Source organism: Pimephales promelas, chromosome 3 (genome assembly GCF_988280905.1).
Source record: "Pimephales promelas chromosome 3, fPimPro1.hap1.1, whole genome shotgun sequence".
In the NCBI taxonomy this organism is placed as follows: Eukaryota; Metazoa; Chordata; class Actinopteri; order Cypriniformes; family Leuciscidae; genus Pimephales; species Pimephales promelas.
This window is the reverse complement of record NC_142771.1, coordinates 10,199,369-10,223,587: the sequence shown is the minus strand read 5'-3', so window position 1 is coordinate 10,223,587 and position 24,219 is coordinate 10,199,369. Positions and strand designations below refer to the sequence as shown.

The 24,219-nt window shown below is 36.6% G+C and overlaps 1 protein-coding gene across 2 annotated transcripts; it reads right to left on the bottom strand.

The window, feature by feature from the left end:
- Positions 1–8,998: 8,998 nt before the first annotated feature.
- On the bottom strand, positions 8,999–24,103 carry LOC120489111 (butyrophilin subfamily 1 member A1). 2 transcript variants are annotated; one of them, XM_039685760.2, is made up of 8 exons: positions 24,035–24,103; positions 22,734–23,087; positions 22,365–22,637; positions 20,320–20,427; positions 18,958–18,978; positions 14,471–14,515; positions 14,201–14,227; positions 8,999–12,503 (listed from the first exon to the last, which is right to left on the bottom strand). In XM_039685760.2, the coding sequence occupies exons 1-8, from the start codon at positions 24,090–24,092 to the stop codon at positions 11,956–11,958; spliced, it is 1,434 nt and encodes a 477-aa protein (XP_039541694.2). In that variant the 5' UTR covers positions 24,093–24,103; the 3' UTR covers positions 8,999–11,955. The 2 variants fall into 2 exon arrangements, with proteins under 2 accessions (XP_039541694.2, XP_088984332.1); XM_089128206.1 differs by lacking the exon at positions 24,035–24,103 and adding an exon at positions 23,601–23,746.
- Positions 24,104–24,219: the final 116 nt, after the last annotated feature.

Sequence of the window (24,219 nt, the reverse complement as noted above, 5' to 3'; positions counted from 1 at the left end):
TCTTGTGTGCGGTTTTGTTTGTACTACATTCAAAGTATAGATGGGTATAGATGGTATCTATGGGTGAGTGCCAAGTTTGTTGAGTCAATATTGGTGATCGGTACTTGCCTCAAAATCCTGATAGGTGCAGTACCTAATCTAAATCTAAAACCTTTCTAATTTTTGTTTTACTTTTCAATATTCCTTAAAGGGTTAGTTCACCCAAAAATGAAAATTCTGTCAGTATTTACTCACCCTCATGTTGTTCCAACCCCGTAAGACCTTCGTTCATCTTCGGAACACAAATTAAGATATTTAGGATATTAAAATCGCTCCTGCATACAGTCCATAGGCTTCTTGAGGGACTGGCTCTTGCTGTCCTCGAAAAGTAATTGAAGACATCGTTAAAATAGTCCAAGTGACTACAGGGGCTCAATCTTAAGTTTATCAAACGACGAGAACACTTTTGTGTGCAAAAAAACAACAAAAATAACGACTTTATTTCAACTATTCACTTCCTTCTCCATAAGCCTATAGTCCGTTAACGTAGTGTGATTGCGTAGAGCTACGTCACACGTAGGCTCACTATTGGTCGACGCTGGTCATGTGTGTGTGATGCGTGTGACGTACAATAACAGAAGCTTACGCTATTAAACTAGTTAGCTGACTCGCGCAGAGGGAGAAATAAACGAATAGTTGAAATAAAGTCGTTATTTTTGTTGTTTTTTTGCGCACAAAAGTGTTCTCGTCGTTTGATAAACTTAAGATTGAGCCCCTGTAGTCACTTGGACTATTTTAACGATGTCTTTTATGACTTTTCGGGGACGGCAAGAGCCAGTCCCTCAAGAAGCCTATGGACTGTATGCAGGAGCGATTTTAATATCTTAAATATCTTAATTCGTTTTCCGAAGATGAACGAAGGTCTTACGGGGTTGGAACAACATGAGGGTGAGTAAATACTGACAGAATTTTCATTTTTGGGTGAACTAACCCTTTAAGTGTTTTTACACTGTTGCCAGATCTATTAATGTTCATTGGTTTGTCCATTGATTCAATAAGAATTTAATGCATGGTTGATCAAATATAAAGATTTGGCAAGTGAAACCATTGCAAAAATGATCTACTGGCCAGAGATTCAAATCAATAACTACTGAACTTCACTTGAGGTTAAAAACTGAAGATAAAAATAGCTTCTAGACCAAAAGATTTGTTATAAACTGAAGTCTGTGTAGTAGTTGGTGGGGTTACTGGGTGTAAGTGGGAGAACATAATAAATTTGGGCTTTTTTTAGGTTAATTGTCTCATTCCACTGTTGTATTTCATTTGTCCACTGCTTAAGACAGTTATGAATAAAAGCTTGTAAATGACATTCAGCATGCTACCAGAGAGTGGCGCTGTGATCATTAAAACCAAGAAACAGATAATAAAGAACCCATATCTCATTAGGCTGTCTTCCCCTTTTTAGACCATTTCTAAAAATTTTAGTGGGCTAAAGCATCACCGATGTCATGGTGGGGTCATGGGTTGTACTTGAGGGGCTCTGTAGCACACCCCTTTTTATTTAAAGTAACCAAACTTCATACACTCATTGATTTCATTGGGCCAAACAGCTTTTCAATCACATTTTCAATATCCCGAATGGTTTGGCTGTGGCAAGGTAACAAATTTATGGCAAAAAAAGGAAACAGGAAGTCTGTTATAACTTCTGCATTGTCACCGAGGCTTACCCCAGTCGACCTGATGGTGGTGCTACAGTGATCAAAAGTACATAATGGGTCATAAATCCTAAACCATTTGTCACAGGCTCAAGTGTCTTATATCATTGGGATCCTTGAAAGAAAGCATGTCTTGGAACGATGTCATACTGGTAAAAATTCATGGGGAATGTTTTCAAGAAACCTGTATACTTTTGTGAGCTAGACCTAGGTTTTTTTTACCCGATCAGAACCAAACACATGCAAAAAGATTCTGTAGAGTCTGGTTGTCAATTATCAAGCCAATTTCCATTCACATTTGCAACTGGGCGCCAGAATGTTTGACGTGGTTACTTCTACTAAAACGACCATGCTGCCGCTCCCTGCCTTCAGCTCAGGCACCAAAATGGGGCTTTACTTCAAAAGAAGGGTCCCGTAGCGAAAGAAATGCTGATGACAGGGGTCGTCGTGGAGAATGTCATTATGTGACAGACAAGTCGGGAGAGACCGTGATCACTTATGGGGAAAGGGAACGCTATAGTGACCGAGATCACTGTGCTGCTTAAGTACACTTTTTAAAACTTTTTTTCACTTCAGCAAAAATCTGCTAAGTGTTGTCTTTGAAAAGAGATCAAACTCAAGTCTGTGCTCTAAAGTGCCTAAAGCAATAAACAAACCCCATATTGTGAATTTTGTTTTGATCGTGTTTATAATTTAGAGGCCTTAGAAAATGATCAATTCTATCAATTATGTTACAGAATGCTTTATAGGGTTAAGCTGAGTTTTTCATCCAGTTTAGTTGTTGGATAGGACACATTATTTCCCGCTCCAAGATATAGAATTAGGAAAACATTTTATGTGTTTTTTATGTAGTGAGCCTCTCTTTGTGAGTTCTTTTATGTAAAGTGATGATTCAGCCAGCGCACACTTTCTGTGGTTGTGTTTTAGACTTCAGCCCAGAAGATCTATAATGTGAATGAGCTCTCACGTGTTGGACCGCACATTGGACAGCCTCATAGCAAAACATTCTGAACCAGAAAAGCCATTCTGTGTCTGGCTGCTGTAATCTGCATCTGGTGGAGCAGAACGCAGCAGATGTCCTCCCTCTCTCAACACTCACCAGTTAACACTGGTTGTGAACTCTTCTCTGAAGCCCTGTTTAACAGCGTATTCAAGATTCGACAACGTTCAGATGATTAACTGGCAACAGACAGCTTTAAAATAAAGGCAGCCAGTGGTTTTATTCCTTTCGAGTAGAAGAAAAGTTGGGTCAGAATGAACGAATCTTGTCAGATCTTACGGATCCTAATCGTGTCATGGAGAAGAGCAGAACATACATTCTGTCGTACTTCACAGAATTGACCCGTGTACGTCCTTCTGTTGTCTAGTGAGGGACGAGCTGCTTTGTTTCTCTCAATATTAGCACTGATATGATCCATTTATTTTATTAACCGTCGGCCATTTCGTGGCATGTTTACCATAGACTGTAAAAAATATGGACAAAGCGTCTGTGACATCACTCATAGACTTTCCGAAGAACGGGTTTGAGGCTATTTATGTATGGGCGGCGCCATACTGGAACATCTTGAGAAATACAAAATACAAATGTTCAGAAAGGATACAGAGGTGGTATGATGTGTTGTGTCAGATAGGCCTATTTCACAAAAATGGCCGCCGAACCGGAAGTAGGGTAAACTATTTTTCTGGTGACAGCGCTAGCAGTTGCAGTCGGAGGAAAAATGCGGAGACTAAAACCGGTCCGTCCCGTTGCTTATCTTTTAATCTTTCAAACCAAAGAAGAAACAACCATATGGATCGCTTCACAGCTTTTCGTGTTTTGGGAGTTTTCATGGAACAACTGTGGAAAAGTTTAATCACGGCAGTGAAGTGTGAAGGAGGAAGCAGATGTTGAAATGTAGTGTTGATGCCGGTTTGGGACCGATGCTTTGAAAAAACATGTTTATATTGCACTTGATTATTATCCGATTTGCAAGTCATGCACTATTATGTATTATTAATAAGTATTGGCAAATTAAAATTGTTTGTAGAAGATGTTTTCTGTAACTTTCTTTCCTTTTACCATAGGTGCGCTTTGACAGGCCTGCTGTTTACGTGTGTGCAAGCAAGGGCTGGAACATTTATTAAAAGTGTAGAATACTTTCCAATCCGTTACATATAGTCTTATAAATTCTGACGTTTGTGGTATAAAAAAATAAACATATTAGAATAACTTTTAAAGTTGTGTGAACAAAAGCAGTTTTTCCAGCGAGCGGGAATGGAAAACCAGGAGTGGATCTGTAGCGGAGTGACAACAGAACGGTAAGAGTGGAGAGAGGAACGTGATTTTGCTCCAGTCCAGGCTTTGATTACATCTCCATAAGCAGGCCTGGTGAACCTTCCGACCCATTCGAACTAAAATTAAGACATTTATTACACTATTTGACGGCCTTAAAATAATGAAATGGGTAATTTAAGACATAAGGACCCTGATATTGACGGAAATCCGTCTTACTCCTATAACGACGGATAACTTACCATATTAGTAAATATATTGGCTCACATTTTTAAATACATGAAAATTGCTTATGTAATATGCAATAATTGCCTATATGTATTAGCACCGTATAATTCTGTATGTTTTCAAATATACTGTTAAACCATTTATGATAAGATTTAATTTATTTTCATTAGGGAACCCCAGACAGTTAATATTATATAACATCATGTTTTTTTATGTTTTTTTTTATTATTATTATTATTATTATTATTTATCACTAATTAGTCCAGGAGATTGCATGAATGAAGTGAGTGATAATACATGTTTTTTTTTTTAAATCATGATATTACACAATATTTAACTGTCTGAAAGATTTTAGCTGTTATGAAAAGATCATATAATTCCATATATATATATATATATATATGTATATATATTTTTTTTTTAACAAAAGACACTAGATTTCACTCATAGCCTACAATCAGACATCATTTCAATTTATTTATTGTTTTTCGATATATTTACGTTGAATGTGAGCATTTATCAAGTGTCATGACATTAATGAATGAAACTTTATGTAAGCAAACGTCAAGAATTTGTAACCTTTGTCCAATTTCGACATTTTCACAGCTCCCTGAAAACTATCAACAAAACTGAAAACATCTGCTATTCTTACTTTTGTCAGATAATGATTGGGAGAAAACAAGCTGTACACCGTCCATTTTGAGAATGAATGTCGATCGCAGCTGGTCGTATTGTTGTTGTCTGTGTCTGACGTGATTTAACTTCTCCCCAGTTGTGCCATGAAAACAGGGAAAGCTGTGAAGTGATAAATTAGGTTTCTTCTCATAAACAGGTAAGCAACATGACGGACCGCTTTTAGTCTCCGCATATCCTTCGCTGCAACTGGGCTAGCGCTAAAAGTTTACCCTACTTCCGGTCTCAGTTGCCATCTTGTGCCAAGACGTCAAATTCCACTCGACGCAGCCCGTAATCACCTGTCAATCAAAGTTAACAAGCCATTATTTGTAATACATTTTATATCTAAATACATTCTAAACTAACGAGTTAGAAAAAAATGCACCCCCCTCACAGTCAGGCACGCGGAACATATTGAAGATTACAATAAAAGCAGGGTTCTCAAGTTTGAGCAAAAGCTTGGAGTGAGATCACACGCGGTTAGGGGAGGAGCCATAATGAAGCCCCGCCCCACCCATCCCCGCCCCCAATTTTACCCATTGTTCATAATTAACCAGAACAAATTAAAATTATAACAATTAGTAAATCTGATAAATGACAGAGCAATTCATCACATCAAATACTCTTTAATGCAGTATTACAAATATAGCTAACCAAAAATATAACAAATTGCTCCAAACAGTTTCAAACAAATCTTTAAAAATTGCATTTTGATTTTTGAATGCGTCTTCTAGACGAATGATTTATTGTGTGGTGGGACATTGAGAACAAATGGACAGATTAGAGTGCACCACCTCTTCCACTGTCTCCTCCTCTAATCTGGCAACCTTTTTAGGGGGCTTACCCTTTGGTGCCCAAAATGACAAAATATCTTTCTGCTTTTTTCCTGACATCTTTGAAAAATACAAATGCAACATTATGACAATGATTAAATATTACCCAGAGCAATCTGCTGTAATACATCCTTAATGTATCTAGAAAGACTATTAATATTACAGTATAATATAATTTAAAATAAAATCAGTTAATCTTCATTCCTTTCCATACCCACTAACATTTCTCTTAGTTTCAGATAACGTAAGATAGCCAAACTGAGCCTGGTTGCAAAGTAGTTGTAGAGTTTTTGACTGCATCAATAATAATGGACGATGGGCTACATATTAAATGTTCTAGCCCAAAAATGTTAGACGAGCTTCTTCCAACTTACCTTCTTCTCCATCACGACACATGTGTTCGCGCGATGTTGTTGGTTACCTAGGATACCGAGGATGTTCCGTCCATTTCCGTGTGTTCGCGCTACTGAATGACATGTCATGTATCGATCAGTGGTGCACGCAGCGCGCATATACTATGTTGCCTAGTAACGAACGCAATCTGGCGGAGATACGCGCTGGCGGCAGGAAACTTCACTTTGTTTGCCTGCGTCTCGTATACAACGTTAGAAAGCTTTCAGCCAGGACAACTTGGTTGGCATTGCCTTTTCAGCGTGAGAAATACACAGTGTGGCGTGTGAGCGTGTGAACCGGTCGAAATGAGTGTGTCTCACGGCCAATGCGTGAGACTTGAGAACCCTGATAAAAGATCCATGGGACCAAACGAAAAAAAAAATGAATTTATGCTGTGAAAACGGACATTTTAACATGGGGTATATGGATATTTACTCCTTCTTTAGTGACCGGCCCCTAGCGGATTTTAGATGTATTGAAGTTTTCGCACTTTCGGGTATGGGCTATGTGCACAACTGTAGTTTCGAACTTCCGCTTTTGTCAGAAGTCGGCGTATCAGTTTCCGGTCTACGACTGGTCATCCGCATCCACTAATAAACAAAGATGAGTGCTGCTGTTGTACGAATTAAAAAAAGAGTTCTTAAACACATCTAAGTTTCTAAGAACTGTAGTGGATCTAACGTCAGTTTCACACCCGTTTGCAGTGTGTGTTGCGGTGCAGGAGCGTGCTGTTAGTGCGTTCACATATTATCGATGCGTTTTCTCTCTTCAAAGACTCTTCAAAACAATAATGAGGTGGTACATGCCAAAGTCTAGGACAGATGTGGTTGAAATAACACAAAGTAACCTTCTGTGACCTTTAATTGCCATTTATTATCTGTGCTTTAAATTCAGTGACATTCTGTTTGGATGGATGGACGGGTGATGGTTACAGATAGAGTTGTCATTGAATAAGAGAACTTGTGATTTTCTGAAACTTTTCTATGATGTTATAGTATAATACACTATACTGTATCTTTCTTGTCTTTTTTTCTCTGGCATTTTGATCAATGTGTGTATTTACCTGTCGGATTATGTGTTTTCTTGTATTGTGTCGTACTCTCTTGTCAGTTTATGTATTTTATTATCTAATTTTGTTAGATTGTAGAGTAATTTGGTCAGAAGTGTCTGTTTTAAATGTGCTTTATAAATAAAAGTGCCTTTTTATTAACTCCAGAAAGACAAATAAAATCAGTTGCACCCATTGATATTGATTTTATGTGATTGTACAAAAAAAAATAATTTAACTGTATTCATGGTTTCTGCTAATGGAGAAATGTTCTAGATATTGTCAACAGCAGATTAGGCTCAAGCGCTCATTTTAAATGTAAATGCAATGTAAACACATGTTAACCGTCACGTAAAAGCATTGTTACATCTACTGCAAATGTATTCAATTTTAGATTGTCTATTGGCATATATCTATTCTTAACCAGCTGAGGAACATCATAGAGCCAAGGCTAATGTAGAAAAAAAGTGACATTAAATGTGTTCAAATATCTGGTCAATCAATGTGTGGCTCATGTTCCTGCTCATGTAATAGTGGAGTTTTTATTCATGATTGTGGTGACCTCTTGTGGAAGGAAATGGAAACAGATGCAGATTCACAGTTACATTCATACAGATGCCAGGTAATGTTGGAGAGAAAATGTCGATGGCATAGGCTATTTGTGGAAATATAACCTATGGGAATTTAACATAGGGGTGCCCTGACTTATGCACCCTGTATTTTAAGGAAAAAACATTTATTTATTTATGATACATTATTCATTCACAAAGAAAATTGGTGTCCTTAAAGGTTGGAGTTTTCCTCATTTTTCTAATTAAGGCATTAAGATCAACATCCAAAAGATGATTTTTTTATTCCTCTTTTTAGGCAATTTTAGCATGGGTGCCAAAACTTATTCACACCACTGTAAATAAATAAAAGATATAAAAACATGTCTGTAATTAAAGTTAAAATAATTTATAAACACGTCTATCGAATTGAAATAAATAACAGTATTTTGGGTGTCTTGTTCATAATATTTATTTACATATATAAGCAACACAACTTAAATCGCATCATCAACACTGTACATGAGTGTGAATCCCATGATATCCGTCCATTACAGCCGTTAACTCTGAACACACACTATTATAATAAAACTCATTTAGTCTTTTAAGAGCTTGACAGTAAAAATTAACCAAATGGATTAGAATCATAACATCTCAATATTTAGTTTAATAAAAATGGATGGAAAGACGTAAACATTTTTTATGTGTGAATGATCAAATAAAATAATGAAAATGAAGAATACAAATGAGTATTTAAGAATATATGAATACTTGAATAAACTTAAACTCATCTATTCATGTGAGTTATGATCAGAAGTTAACTTTAGACGCTAATTCTTTATCCACATATAAACCATGAAATCTGAGTAACACAATGGCATTGTGGGAATGATGTAGTGATGAAACACACATGAACATGTCTGATATTTGAGCTTGCTCTTAGTTTCCAGGTTTACTCAATCATTCATCAACAAACACAAACACTATTGAGGGAGGAACAGTTACTGCGATCAGCACTTAATGATGACTTTCATTCACTATCTAGTGGAGATGATCAGGTGATCATGTGAACACCTCACACACACTTCTGTGTCCACATTTGTGAATAATAGTTCATATTTATGGCTATTACACTGTCTATTGTATCCTTCTATTTTATTAGACATTGTAAATTCATTCACTGACATTAACCCTTGTGCATCAATTAAAAAAAGTTACACATAGGTAAAAAGAGGACAAAAATGTCCATGTCAAAAAACTGTCATAAAAATGTGACGCTTTGGAGCACAGACTTAAGTTTGGTATCATTTTAAAGAAGACCCTTTGCAGATTATTGCTGAAGTAAAAAAATAATAATCCAAAAAGTAAATCCAAAAAAAAGTTATATAGGTATAAGTTTATGAAAATTATTTATAAAATAATATTTTATATAAAATATATTTTTTTTAAATCAGGTTGAACTCAAAACTACAATAAAATCAAAGCCATGAATCTAAATAGGTTGTGTTCCAAATTTGAGGATGATATCTCAAAAAATGAGCTTTCGGTAACAGTTTGTTTGGGCGTAGTAATATATTTTCCCCATTGGGTCCCAGCAAAACCCCACTGGAGCTCACAGTGATTGGATTTGAATTTGCAGTTTTTCTCTCTCAGTCTGACAAACACACACATGCGCACACACACACACACACATATTTTTTTATAACACACATAATAACCACACTCTGACATCCATACCAACACACCCACACAAATATCATTGCATAATTTATCCAGTTGGCTCTATAGTATGCCGAACCAGAAAACAGGAAAAAAGCGATATTTGTTTTACAGGCCAAACTTAAAAAAAATGACACCATCTGATAAAAAATAGTCAAAAATAAAATTTTGAAGCCTTGCCATCAGAATGAAAGCCTCTTAACAAAGATTGCATAATTTTATAGTTAACTGAACCGGGAATTAAAAATGGCAGTTTTAATGGGTTTCAATGGGGACATTTTTGTCCAAAAGGGGCTGAGAGGGAGTATTTTTTGTACCTAATGCAAAAAATATTTTTTTTAAGAAAATGACGGTGAAATAGTAAAATTCCAATAAAAATACACACCTGTGCCAAGTTTTTTGCAGTTAGCTTTAACCCTTTAAGGGGCAAGTATAAATAATTTTGATGGAAAAATGATTCATTGCTATTTTTGTATGTATCTAGACTAAAATGGCAGAGTTCATAAATTTTTTTCAAAATATGACCTATAGTTTCTAAGTTATACTCTGTATCTCCCGAGATACATTGCCCATTTAGGGTTACATTTTGCAATTTATTTATTTTTTTTATTATAGTTAATATGACAACTTTTAAAACATTTAATGAACAATAAATTAGCTACAATTTTTCATGTTATCCATACAACATTAGAAAAATTGGAAAAAACGGAACTTTTTCTCCAAAGATGCATTGCCTACAGTATGTAGGATATACATTTAATATTTCATAACTTTTTAACCCCTTAACTGTCACCGTCCCGGTACCTGGACGCCTAACTTTACTTCACTGTATTTCTATTAAATCCTAATCTAATTATGACAAATTATATATTTTTGGAAAGGTCTAAGACTTCTAATTAAATATTCGACCCCTGTTTTGTGTTAAATTATGTAGGAAGAGTAATTAATGAATTTATAACAAGAGTGCACCTAAAAAAATCTGCATCATAACAGGAGGTCTGACCTTTGTCACAAAAAGTTGATGCACCCACTTTTAATCATCGAAACTTCTGTTTTTATGCTAAAAGTTCATAATAAAACATATAATCTAGTATTTTTCAATAAAAAATAAAAAGTATAGTATAACATTATCCTCTAAAAATTATAATATATATGTATATTTTATCCTCCTAAATATATCCTAAATATAATAATATTTTTTATCGCCTTTTTTTATTATATCACATATTTTAGTAGTTATCATAAATTAGGTATAATTTGAAAGCTTATAAACTCAGAATTCATCCTGTGAAAACCATTTTATAATTGAACGTTGCGTTACCATAAAAACAGTACTTATTTTATGAGGCTCCTCCCCTTTTGGGCATCATTATATTTCATAATTTATGATCAAAACCTTTTCTAATCTTGACAAAACACATATTGTCAGAAAGGTCTGAGTCTCAAGGTTCCAAATTTTGTGACAAAATTGATATTTGGACAGAATGTACACAACTAAATTCAATGGAATTCAATGGCACCCGGTGGCTATTTTTGGTACTACGCCTAAACAAAATCTCATGGGAACTTCAATTTTTGTGATATCAACTTCAAATTTGGAACATAACTTGGTTAGATTTATGGCTTTGATTTTATAGTAATTTTAGAGTAAAAATATTTTGTAAAATATATATTTTATATAAAATAAAAAATACATAGTACAGTATATTTGATTTACTGTGAATTAAAACTTCCATAACTTTTTCATACTTTTATTTTTTGAAGTGTTTTCACTTCAGCAATAATCTGTTGAGTGTTTTCTTTAAAACAAGACCAAACTTGGGTATATATTCCAAGGCATTCTTGAATTATAACCATTTAAGTGTGAATAGAGCATTTAACCCCCATTCTCAAAAAAAAAAAGGGGGGGGGGGGCTGACCAGTGACCAGTGACCAGACAAAGCCTGACTTTGCACTTCTGACACATGATGGATTTCTGCCCATCCTGGCACATCCAAAACCTTTATCCTATTCAATATCTGTAGAGAACAGGCCTCAAAACATGAGAATATCTGTGAGTGATCAGCCCTGGAAAATACCCTTATATGGGCAATGTATCCCCCGGGATACAAACATTCAATGCCTAATAATCAAAGTTGTGAGAAGATTATTTTGAAAATAACAACAAGAACATGTAAAACTATCCTTAAAAAAATACTTTCTAAAACAAAATCACTCTAAAATAGCATAATCGTGAAAAATATAAAAACACTTAGCTCATGGCGAGTGTCTTTGTCCATATATGCTGCCATTTTGGATTTTGATACAAATATTTGGAATGTTATAGCAAAAAGTCACATGACCTGATTACATGACCCATCACCCTATCAGTGTTTCTCATCAACTGCAACCAAATAATGCCTCTCCCCCCATAGCCCCTCCCCCTACAGCCTGTTAAATGTCTGTATCCCCCAGGATAAAGAAACTCTTTAAGGGTTAACACAGGCAAAGTGATCAAAAAAACAAAACTGAAAAGGACAAAAATGTCCACAAGGATGCACAAGGGTTAATAATCACAGATAATCAGTGGTGTGGAGTTTACATTTCTAAAATTATATTCCCTCTCATACCCCAAACAGACAAATGGAAAGAGTTTCTGCTTAAAAGACTGACTGGTGTAAGAGTAGATATGAGACATGGACTCCACTTCATAAAAGGAGACGAGACCCTTCTCATAATCCACAAACACACCGATCCTCTGAGGATCCACTCTCAGAGAAAGAGGGACATGTGCATACTCACAAGCAAAATACTCCTCATCTCTCCGTCTCACAGTCCAGTATCCAGCATAAGGCCTCGGATTGATCCAGCCGTTCCTGTTACTGGATTCTCTGGCCACTCCTAAATCCCACTCGGTTTGACCCTTCACCTGAACCTCAAAGTAAAAACTCCTTTTGGAGAATCCGTCCTTCCCGAGAACACCAAGATATGTATCAAACCTGTGTTTTCCCCAAGCCACTGCGTTCCGGCTGTTTCCACATTCCACGTGTATCTCTTTATCAGACACGATGAGCTGTGGATGAGCCGAATCAGCATCCAGAGTCACTTTCACTGCTGAAAATATAGAAATACTGTTTTACAGATGAGCATATAACAACAGAAAGACAATTATTCATTTTCATAAGAATCATGGAAAACGGGATAATAATAAAAAAAAGAAGAAGAATTAATTAATACTGCATTCATTGTAAACTAGTTTAAAAAATTGTCATGAGAAAAACAAACTATTTCTTTATTTTTTCATTCTAACTAATATTTTTTTTATTTTTTCTAACTATTCTTTCTTTCTACCAAATCTTTCTTTCCTTTTTAATATTTCTTTATTTTTTCTAAATAGTCTTTCTTTCTACCTAACCTTTCTTTTTTCTTTTTAATCTTTCTTTCTTTATAACCAATCTTTCTTTCTAACGTTTCTTTCTTTCAAACTAATCCTTCTTTCTTTCTTTTTAAAATTTTCTTTTGTTCTTTTTTATAACTAATCTCTTTCTTTTTTTCTTTTTAACTAATCATACTTATTCTTTCTTTTTTTCTTTCTAACTAATCGTTCTTTCTTTGTAACTACTTTCTTTCTTTCTTATCTTTATTTCTAAGTATTATTTCTCTCTAAATAATCTCTTTTTTCTAACTAATCTTTCTTTCTATCTACAGTATTCTTTCTTTTTTAACCAATATTTCTTTCTATCTACTTCTATCTAATTTCAAAGTGATCTTTCTTTTTTTCTTTCTTGCTAATTATTCTTTCTTTCTTTCTTTCTTTCTTTCTTTCTAACTATATTTCTTTCTTTTATGCTTTCTAACTAATCTCTCTCTCTCTCTCTCTCTCTCTCTCTCTCTCTCTCTCTCTCTCTCTCTCTCTTTGTACTCTTTCTTTCTAATTATTCTTTATTATTTCTAACAGCTGGTTCAAGCATAACATACACCTGCAAGATATTAGTTTTGACCATTATCTACTCAGCAGAACTGAATGTGGATGTGAGGAACACTATGATCTCCACGCTCGTCAGCTTCGGTTAAAAGCATTATTGTAATGTGTGAACACGCTGGCAATTTTTACGTTTTAGTCAAATAGTTAACAGTGTGTCTGTTGCATTAAACGTTCAATCACCATTTTGAGAATTTGCTTAACATGTGACACGATGCACTGCATGTTTGATTTTAATAAGGTCCAAACGCAGCAGTAGTTTTTGTATTTCTCTTGTGTGTTTTTTGAGCGACACATTCGTGAGGAACCCGAAAAAAAAAAGAAAAAAAAAACCCTTTTGCTCTTCATGACAGATCCACAGATGATCATCATCCCTTTAATATTTGGCCACTTCTTTATGATAGAAATGTCACAGTCACAGTAATTCCTTGAACAATAACATGTGGGCATCTAAACATGCAAACTCATGAGGGTTTCAACTTTTATTTTGAAGTCGCCATGAATGAACAGTTTGCAAATTTAGAAACATATTGGTGTATTCTCATGTGTTGGCATAGGTTTATGGAGGATTTACGTTTCAAATCTGGTGAAATGGCGTTGATATCATCATAAGCTAACCTAAACTCACAGCATATGCAGAGATGGCATTTGTTAAACATCTTTGATCATTTAGTATTTGGATCATTTTAAGCATTTGTGCAGTGCATTATACCAAACTCTCAAAAACATATAAAAAAATAAATAAATGTTTGACATGTTGATGAATTTAGAAAAATAAAAGTATTTAAATAAATAATTATGTCAAAGAAAATGCATAGATTATACTCACCCACATGTTTTCTTAATTGTGGGACAGCTAAAAAATAGAAATTATGAAATGATATGCTCATAACAGAAGTCATCTCTAGATCAATAATGAGATCAATCATTTTAATCACCATTTGAATAGCAAGAAAATCCAAGAAGACTTTATATCGTAAAATAAATATATATTTTGATAAAATATAATAGATATATATGAATGCACAGTATTCATTAATTGTTTTGCAAAATAATTCAAAAGCAATTCATGTTTTAATAAAGCTATAAACAAATTCACCTTGTGTTATAATAATCTTCTGACTTTGTAAAAGTTGATCACGTTCTAAAGAAAATTCAGAGAAATATGTGAAAAGAAAATTTAGAATAAAGACAAGAGAAAACATCATTAACTTACACAATACACACATTTATTTTAGTGTTTGGGACAAAGACATTTTCCTCATTTCATCAATGAAGATAAAGCCAAAGGCGTGTGGTGGCGCAAACAATCCCTAGTGCTATTTTTCAGTTCCAAAAACAATTGCGCCAATGACCAGAAAAAACCTGGTCTAAAGTTAGTGGCGCGTTGCGCGTACATTCAGATGTTATTTTAAGTGCGCCTGCTTGGTCATAATACAGAGAGTGAACAACGCGCATACACTGTAGATGATTCTCTCATCTACACAGATGCATTTTACTTTTTCCAAACGATACATTATTATAAGAAAAAATATAGAAACATGAGGGAAATCATTGTTGTTACCATGATGATGGGAAAAATAGGCATAATTAGGCACATTTAGTTATTATATGCATGTTTAACCGAAGCTAATTTGGGTGGGTTTGTCCCATCCCCAATGTCCCTTCTTTTTCTTTTACGGCCCTGATGAGAACATCGATCTCCTCGGCTGTGAACTGATTGTGAAGAGCGCCTGGTAAATGCGCCGTTATAATACAGTAGTATTGCGCCATGGAACAAGCGCACCTCGTTCTTCACGCTCTTAAAGGGAATGTGATATGACGCTCTTACTGGTTTATTTGGGGGCGGCTCAGTGGTTCATGTGGATTGTCTACAAACCGAAAGGTTACGCCGCCTTCACACTGGCAGTTGAAATCAGCTCCGATGCGGCTGCGAAACGACCGGAAGTCATTCATTTCCTATGGAGATTCGCAGACCGCATGCGAATGGGTCCGAAACGGGTCCGACCGAGTGCGGTGCGAAGAAAATCGTGTCCGTTGGTCATCCGGATGAACTCTTGCGAAAAGCTACGGACGGTTCCTATCCGACAATTCCAGCGGAAGTTGAGCGTTGCTATGGTACTGATAAACAAACCTGAATTATTAACTTTTAATAAAATAAATATTGATTTTATAACGATAATTTGTGATGTCATTTTTTATTTTCATGACTTTCTAACGTTTATAAGGGCAGTAAATACAATTAAATTGAAGGCAGACATTGAACTATTGAACACTATATCACATTTTTTAGCCGACCTGACATGTCAACGTCCTGAGCAACTTTCCTCACGCAGCATAACCCTAATCAGAGAGATCATACAGAACTGACACAATCAAACTTTAATCTCTCCGCCATTTTTGTTCTACCCGCTTTTCACTGTAGTACGACGTCCGTTGGGAACGTATTGCGTATTACGGAGCTGATTTCAACTGCCAGTGTGAAGGCAGCGTTAGTGGTTCAATCCTCGGTTCCACCTGACCAAGTGTCGAAGTGTCCATGGGCAAGACACCTAACCCCACCTGCTCCCGACGAGCTGGATGGCGCCTTGCATGGCTGACACCGCCGTCGGTGTATGAATGTGTGAGTGAATGGGTGAATGTGAGGCAAATGTAAAGCGCTTTGGTGGGCATTGGGTCTGTGAAAGCGCTATATAAATGCAGTCCATTTACCATTTATTTCCGTTACGCCCAAAGCACACGTATGAATAATGAAGCTACTCCAGACCAACCCCTTTTAGATTTGCGCAAGGCGCAAGAGGCATTTATCCCGCCGGGAAAATAGCAACAGCGCCGGGATCCGCCCACAAAGTTACTTGTGCTTTGACACATGCGTTTCAGATCGTTAAAATAGGGCCCACAGCCTGTGAGTATGGGTTCATATTTTAAGAATTTGCTACTGACAGTGTGTTCTGCTCCACGTCCACCTGCCACTTGTATTGAATAGTTGTTTTAGTTCTAGCTCCCCTGTGGCAGCTGCCTTCCTAAAAATTAGCTTTGCCACCCCAGATGACAGCTCGGAGACTGATGTAATGTACAAACCAGTGTTGTAGTCGAGACCACCTCACTCGAGTCCGAGTCGAGACCAGAGAGAGTCGAGTCCGAGTCAAGACCGAGTCCATAGAGAGTCGAGTCCAAGTCGAGTCAGAGACCAGAGATGGTCGAGTCCGAGTCGAGACCGAGACCAGTGAGGGTTGATTACCTAATTTACTTTTATTTACTTAGAGAAATCCTTTTTTTATTTTACTGAATTTACTTAGAGTTTAATAAATATGATCAGTTTAGGGTAAAAAGGCCACATAGTAGGTGGTGTTAAAAGTAATTTTATTACAATTTGTCATGCGCAGTTGCGCACTAGAAAATCACCAATCACTGGGCGTGTCAATCAATTTAAAGAAATATTTTATTAACATACATTCATAATCATGAAAAATATTTTTAATTGAACTCGAGTGGACTCGGGAATAATTCCGAGTCCTAAAAAAAAAATGTTCGAGTACGAGTCAATTCCGAGTCCAAATGCACACGAGTCCATGACAAGACCAAGACCATTAAAATATGGTCTCGAGACCGAGTCCGAGACGAGTCCGAGTCTCGAGTACTACAACACTGGTACAACTATTTTTGGTTTTGGATAATGGAGGCACTTGAGGCAGGAGCAAAACTGGGGAAAAACACAGAGCGGGCAGCTTGGCCAGACAAGGGCCAGTGCATCCTTGCTCTTTGAGAATAATTTTGGGCAGTGAGCGTTCTCCTGGCACGCGAATAGGTCTACCTGTGCTCTGCCGAACTTCTCCCACAGCAGGAGGATTGTCTGCGGGTGCAGAGGACATTCCCCAGCTGGTATATTGTTTCTGGACAGTCTGTCTGGCCCCAAATTCAGGAGGCCAGGCACGTGTGCTGCTCTCAGTGAGCACAGATCGTGCTGAGCCCAGGCCAGAATGCGCTCTGTCAATCTGAAAAGGTTTCGAGACCTGACGCCGCCCTGGCGATTTATGTAGGATACCACCAACATGTTGTCCGAGCGGACTAAGACGTGGCAGCCCTTTATTAGGGGACAGAAGCGCCTCAGCACGTTGTCGACTGCCCACATTTCCAGACAGTTTATGTGAAGGAGCTTTTCTTGTTCTGACCATAGGCCGAAGAACTGTTTGCCCTTGTGCAGCGCTCCCCATCCCGAGGTGGAGGCGTCCGTGGACACCACCTGTTAACTCGAGGAAGTCCCCAGGCTTACACTAGACTGGTATGAGAGTTTTCATGGCTGTGACACATTCCTGATTGACCCTGAGGCGAAGCAGACCGGAAGCCCAAGCTTGAGGGGGTACTCTTGCTTTGAACCAAAACTGCAGCGGGCGCATGTGAAGCGGGCCCAGCTGAAGATACTGAGGCCATCAAGCCCAGCATTCTCTAATACCTCCAGAACGGGACTTTATAATGACTTCAGAAAGACTTCACTATTCAGCTAGATTCTTCCTCAATCACCCCATCAATGTCAGTCAGAAATCTTGGAGCAATCTTTGAAGCTCGAAGCTGCGAGCAATCTAAGCTCGCATGAAGTTCAAGGCGTTGACACTTGCTTACAGATTGACCACAGGATCAGCTCCCTCCTACTTCCACTCATTACTACAAGTCTACATCCCTACCAGAAGGCTAAGATCAGTCAATGAGCGACGGCTCGTGGTACCATCACAGAGTGCCTCAAAATCCCTCTCCAGAAGGTTCTCATTCAAGAATTGCTGGTGGAATAATCTGCCCAACCTCATCCGGAATGCAGAATCCCTCTCAGCATTCAAAGGACAACTGAAAACTCACCTCTTCCGTGAGCACTTAACATAATATAATATAAAAAATAAATACACTTAAATAAATAAATACAAATATTCATTCCTTTTTATTTAAATTCTTGCTTATCTGGCTTATGCTACTCCGAGCAATGAATGAACTTTGTAGTTTGAGCACTTCTTGCGTTGTTTCTGCCTCTTCACGATGACTCGCTTGGTTTAGTCCTCAGTTGTAAGTCACTTTGGATAAAAGCATCTGCTAAATGACTAAATGTAAATTTGTACTTTATGGATGGAGTTTGGCTGGCTGTTAAATTGCATCTGACTGTACATGTAAGGGGAACAGTGAGTTCCACAGTGACTATTCAAACGCGAGTTTTGAGCAGTACACAGTATTTTTATGTAACGACATAAGTGTTCTCACACTCATAGCGCAACGTGTAAAAAGACAGTATAAGTCATTATAATCAGTAATTTTGTCCCCAATGAAATAAAACCTCAACAATCTGATACGATCTGGTCCAGTCGCACTGGCAAAGTTGATTAATCATCTTGGTCTTCTGCACTTTTTTAGGATCAGATTCGGGCTCGAATTGATAAGATATAACCGACATCAACTGTCATTATTGCTTTGGGAGCTGTAAAATAATGACTTTTTTAACCCACAACCGTTTAAACACATTGCATTAAACCAAATAATGTTATTTTATAGAACCATTATATGACCCATTTATTTAATAAATAAAATAAGATATTCTGTTCTTACCATCCTGTAGTTGATCGTGTCCTGAGGAAAAATTTAGAACATAGACAAGAGAATACAGCATTAAATATATAGCTTACACACATGCATTTCTTTCCATAGTGTTTGGGACAAAGACATTTTCCTCAGTACTTCACATCATCAATAAAGATGAAGCCAATATCTGTCTTACATGCCAATATTACAGTCAACAACACATACTTAACTTTTTGAGTTATCTTTTTAATTTAGTTTTTATTTTTTAACTTATAAATTCAGTTTTATGAAACTGAACTTACTTTTTAAAATTTAAACCATTATTAACGAGATTGACTTTGTTTTCTTTCCACAAAAGTACGTTTAAAAGTTAATAAATTATTATGATCGGTTGAGATTTTTATGGGCGATCTAATTTCTAATTAAACACCGGATGGACAAGGCAAAACAAAAAGAAAATTGCAAGAAGAAGAGAAAGATCTTCCACTAAGGCTCCACTTCCTCGAAATGAACTGATTCATCGCGCACAGCAGTTGATAAAAATGATCAGACAAGTAGAACGATTAAATAAGAAGATAATACACATTGCGAACCGTATTATGGTTGTAAATGAAATAAACTGTTCAAATAAAGATGTGTTGAAATTGCAGGGCAAGCTCAAATTACAATCAAATGGCCTGCGAACATAAGGGTCATCATTAGAAGAGTATGTGTGTAATGTTGACACGTTATGTGTAGGGAGATTGAGTTGAGACTATATGTATTGTAAAAGGGACCTTGAATGTTGTTTGCCAGACAGAAGTTGTGATGCCAGAGAAAGGTCAAAAGGGGCTGCGATAGAAGAACTCATCATACAAAGCCTTTGTGTATGTGCTGCATAAAATAACGGTGAAAAAGAAATAGAAAATTTGAATATATAGAAAATATATGCTTCTGCAAGCTTATATTAATAAGGTACTATAAGTCCAGAGTTTTTGACCTTATAAGGTAATTAGCTGTTCTCTGATGACAGCTGATATTTAGGATCGACATCTTCTTTAATCTAAAGGTAAGGGCAATATTTCATTGCAGTGGATTATGGAAATGTTTACAGCGGGATAGAAATACAACAAAACCGAAATTGGTAAAACCATTCAGCTGTTTAATCCTTTCATACCGCAGTGCATGCTAGGAGTTTTACACTTTGCTGGCACTCAGCATGCATTGTGACAAGAAACATTTGATTGTCACCATTGTTGAGATTCATGTGCTGATTGTTGATGTCTGTCTGTGTTTAAGTTATGCATATGTTCATAAATAGAAATTAGTAAAAAAAGTAAAAATGTATCCCCAGTCTGCCTTATTTATTTACATAAAACATGTAAAATAGCAAGAAAACAAGAACTTTACCTCTGTTTCTTTGCATGACCACAGCAATCAGTATTCCAGCAATCACAACGAGCACAACTATAACTGTAATCAGGATGACTGACGTCCTCCAAGAAATAAACATACTATCTGCAAAACAAATCAGTAAATAAGCACATTATGTAAATCAAACATATGTTTTACAGGTTTTTACATAATGTTCAGTTCTGAATTACACAAACACAATAATGTTGGTACAAAATTCTATTATAAACCTAATGTTCCTATTGCTTTTAACTTTCTGACTTATCTGACTATCTGATAAAAAAATAATATATTGATGATAATAATTAATTATTTTTACTGCATTAAAAAAAATCATGTGAAACATAACTGATGAAAAATCCTGTCAAACATCATCACTGAGTAAGAGTCAAATTAATAAAGAAAGAGAAGTTTTTATTCTTGCAAGAATAGGCCCAGTTGCCAACACAGCAGTTACAATGTGGAGTGAGTGAAACGCCTTCAGGGAGACATGAGATCTAAACAGCTCTTATAGTCTTTTCAAGGTTCCTCTTCACCCGCTGTACCTTTCACCCACCCAGATAAGGTCCCTACTGCTGTTTAGCTTCTATTTAAAGGGTTAGTTCACCCAAAAATGAAAATTCTGTCAGTATTTACTCACCCTCATGTTGTTCCAACCCCGTAAGACCTTCGTTCATCTTCGGAACACAAATTAAGATATTTAAGATATTAAGATCGCTCCTGCATACAGTCCGTAGGCTTCTTGAGGGACTGGCTCTTGCTGTCCCCGAAAAGTCATTAAAGACATCGTTAAAATAGTCCAAGTGACTACAGGGGCTCAATCTTAAGTTTATCAAACGACGAGAACACTTTTGTGCGCAAAAAAACAACAAAAATAACGACTTTATTTCAACTATTCGTTTATTTCTCCCTCTGCGCGAGTCAGGTTACTAGTTTAATAGCGTAAGCTTCTGTTATTGTACGTCACACGCATCACACACACATGACCAGCGTCGGCCAATAGTGAGCCTACGTGTGACGTAGCTTCATGCAATCACACTACGTTAACTGACTTACAGGCTCATGGAGAAGGAAGTGATTAGTTGAAATAAAGTCGTTATTTTTGTTGTTTTTTTGCGCACAAAAGTGTTCTCGTCGTTTGATAAACTTAAGGTTGAGCCCCTGTAGTCACTTGGACTATTTTAACGATGTCTTTAATGACTTTTCGGGGACAGCAAGAGCCAGTCCCTCAAGAAGCCTATGGACTGTATGCAGGAGCGATTTTAATATCTTAAATATCTTAATTTGTGTTGCGAAGATGAACGAAGGTCTTACGGGGTTGGAACAACATGAGGGTGAGTAAATACTGACAGAATTTTCAATTTTGGGTGAACTAACCCTTTAAGGACACAAACTGGTACTGAAATAAACTGACCCAAACTGGCCATCCCTAAGGTGCAGTTCAGCCGGGCTTCCGGATGTTAGATACTGTATGTACTTGTTCTGTAATTAGTTTTGTTGTTGGTAATACCAAATTAGTAAAATGTAAAGACAGCTATGTCCAAAGATTCTGGAAATCAAGGTTGATTGGTCATTGAATATATATATATATATATATATATATGTTTCCCTGGACAAGTGTGACCAAAAATAACTTGTGAAAACAACTTAGAATATTTTTCAATGCAGCTTATGAAAATGAATGTGCTGCCAGTAATAATGATGAAGATTATGATTTGGCTATTGTGATTAAGTCCGCCACTGGTGGACTGTAAGGAATACAGAGAACTGCTTATCAGTGGCTCTGTATGCATTCCTGAATGGGACACACTGCTTCAAGTTGGAGCTGACCGAGTTTTAATGGTGGTCAGCAGGACCATTCATATCTTTTAAACTCACTCCACAGTGTAACTGCTGTGTAGGCAACTGCGCCTATTCTTGCAAGAATAAAACTTCTCTTTATTTATTAATTTGACTCTGAGTGTCTCTTACGCAGTGATGATGTTTGACAGGATTTTTGCCACAACACTGCCAAGTACAGTAACAGAAGTGTGAGTACTTACTTGTGGTGTTAATCAGTGACTCCAGCATGTGATGTCTCAGTTTGACTCTGCAGTGAATCTTGCCGTTACTGTGATATACAGTGATGGTGTGTTTGACACTGAATCCGTCTGTGTTTCTGTGTGTCTCTGTAGTTTCTGAACTCAAACTGACTCCTTCACTGTCCAGCCACTCCAGATCAGGTTCAGGATACCAACCTTCAGATTCACACTGTAGATGAAGCCCTCCTGAACCATCAAACCCATCTACAGTGATCACTGGAGGACGTCCTACAGCTGCAGATCAACAAGAAACATGATGTTTTTATTCTGGCTTTTTAAAGTTATTTTCTTATGTGAAAAGAGCATGCTAGTTCTCACTGGTTTCCTCACCTTCAACTCTGACATCAACAGTGGCGTCATCAGACCGGGATTTAGACTGAATAAAACACTTATAAAGACCTTCATCAGAGACTCGGACCATTGAGAGTTTGAGTGATGTGTTTCCTCTCTGTAGTTCTTGATGGATCAGTTTTGTTCTCTCTCTGTAGGACTGAATCTGATCTGCGTTTCTGTCTTCATGATCCTCATAGAGATGCACTAGTGGTGAGTCTTTCAGATCAAGTCTAAACCACTCCACTTTCATGTCCACAACACTGATGTTGGGTTTGACTGAACAGGGCAGAATAACATCTTCACCAGCGACGGCAAATACAGGATCTGCAGGTCCCAATACTTCAAACTGCTCTGTTACAAAGAGAAAGAGCTGATCTGAACTAAACATCCTACATAGGGTGACCACCATCAAACAAATCAAATGTGGGACAATTATAAGTTTGTGTGGGACAATGTGGGACATGTTACCAACACTAAAACATACCCTGAAACAGTTATATAATGTCTATCTAACTTAATAAAAACATTTATATTCTGCCTTTCAGGTGATAAAAATCTTTAAAAAAAAAAAAAAAAAAAAAAAAGTCATTTAAATTCAGCATCACTGAGCCCAAAGGCAGCAGGAATCATGTATACATTTTTTTTAGAAACAGTTCTGACCAAGTCCAACAAAAAATCCAACAAAATAAACAATGAACAAATAAAATATAAAACAACATGAAATTAGATAGACGGTCTTATATTAATATTATATTAAAAACCAAAACCAAAAATATTCATATTTTTAGAAAGGATGTGAATTAAACAATCTCTGCAGGTTAAACAACAACAGATAAATTCTGTTAAATTAAAATGTTAATTTACCGAATTATCCATTTGTTTTCCGACAGGGAATCACCGGTCCACATTTTGATTGACAGCCGTTACAACCAACGAGTGACCGTGTTTAGCCTACTCCTTTCTTTTCAACCATTGGATAGTGTATAAAACAGCTGTTGTATTTGTACTTACAACGAAGTGCTGCAAACTAGCAAGCAAAAGTAATAAGTAGAATGCTGTCTTAAAAAGGCAAAATAACGCATGCACGTTTTCTTAATATGATATTAAAAACTAAAGACTGATAAAAATGCGGGACATTTCCTCAATATCCGACGTGCGGGACAAGGTGAAAATGCTGTGCAGTACAACGCAAAGCGGGACGGGTGGTCACCCTAATTAAAGGTTTTTACCCTAGTGTTGTTCCAGACAAACAGTACTGTTCAATAAATATAAAGTATTCACATTGATCATTAAATTACCTGATCTTGAATCTGTAATTCCGCTAAAAAGTAGGAGAGTCAAACAAATGAAGTTCATCTCTGAGACATATCCTAAAAAAGAAAATATGAAAAAAGAGAAAACATTACAGACCAGTTTGTCAACAAACAGGCTTTATGCCTTAGAATAACACTTACACTTTACCTTCTGTACAAAAGCGAGATAC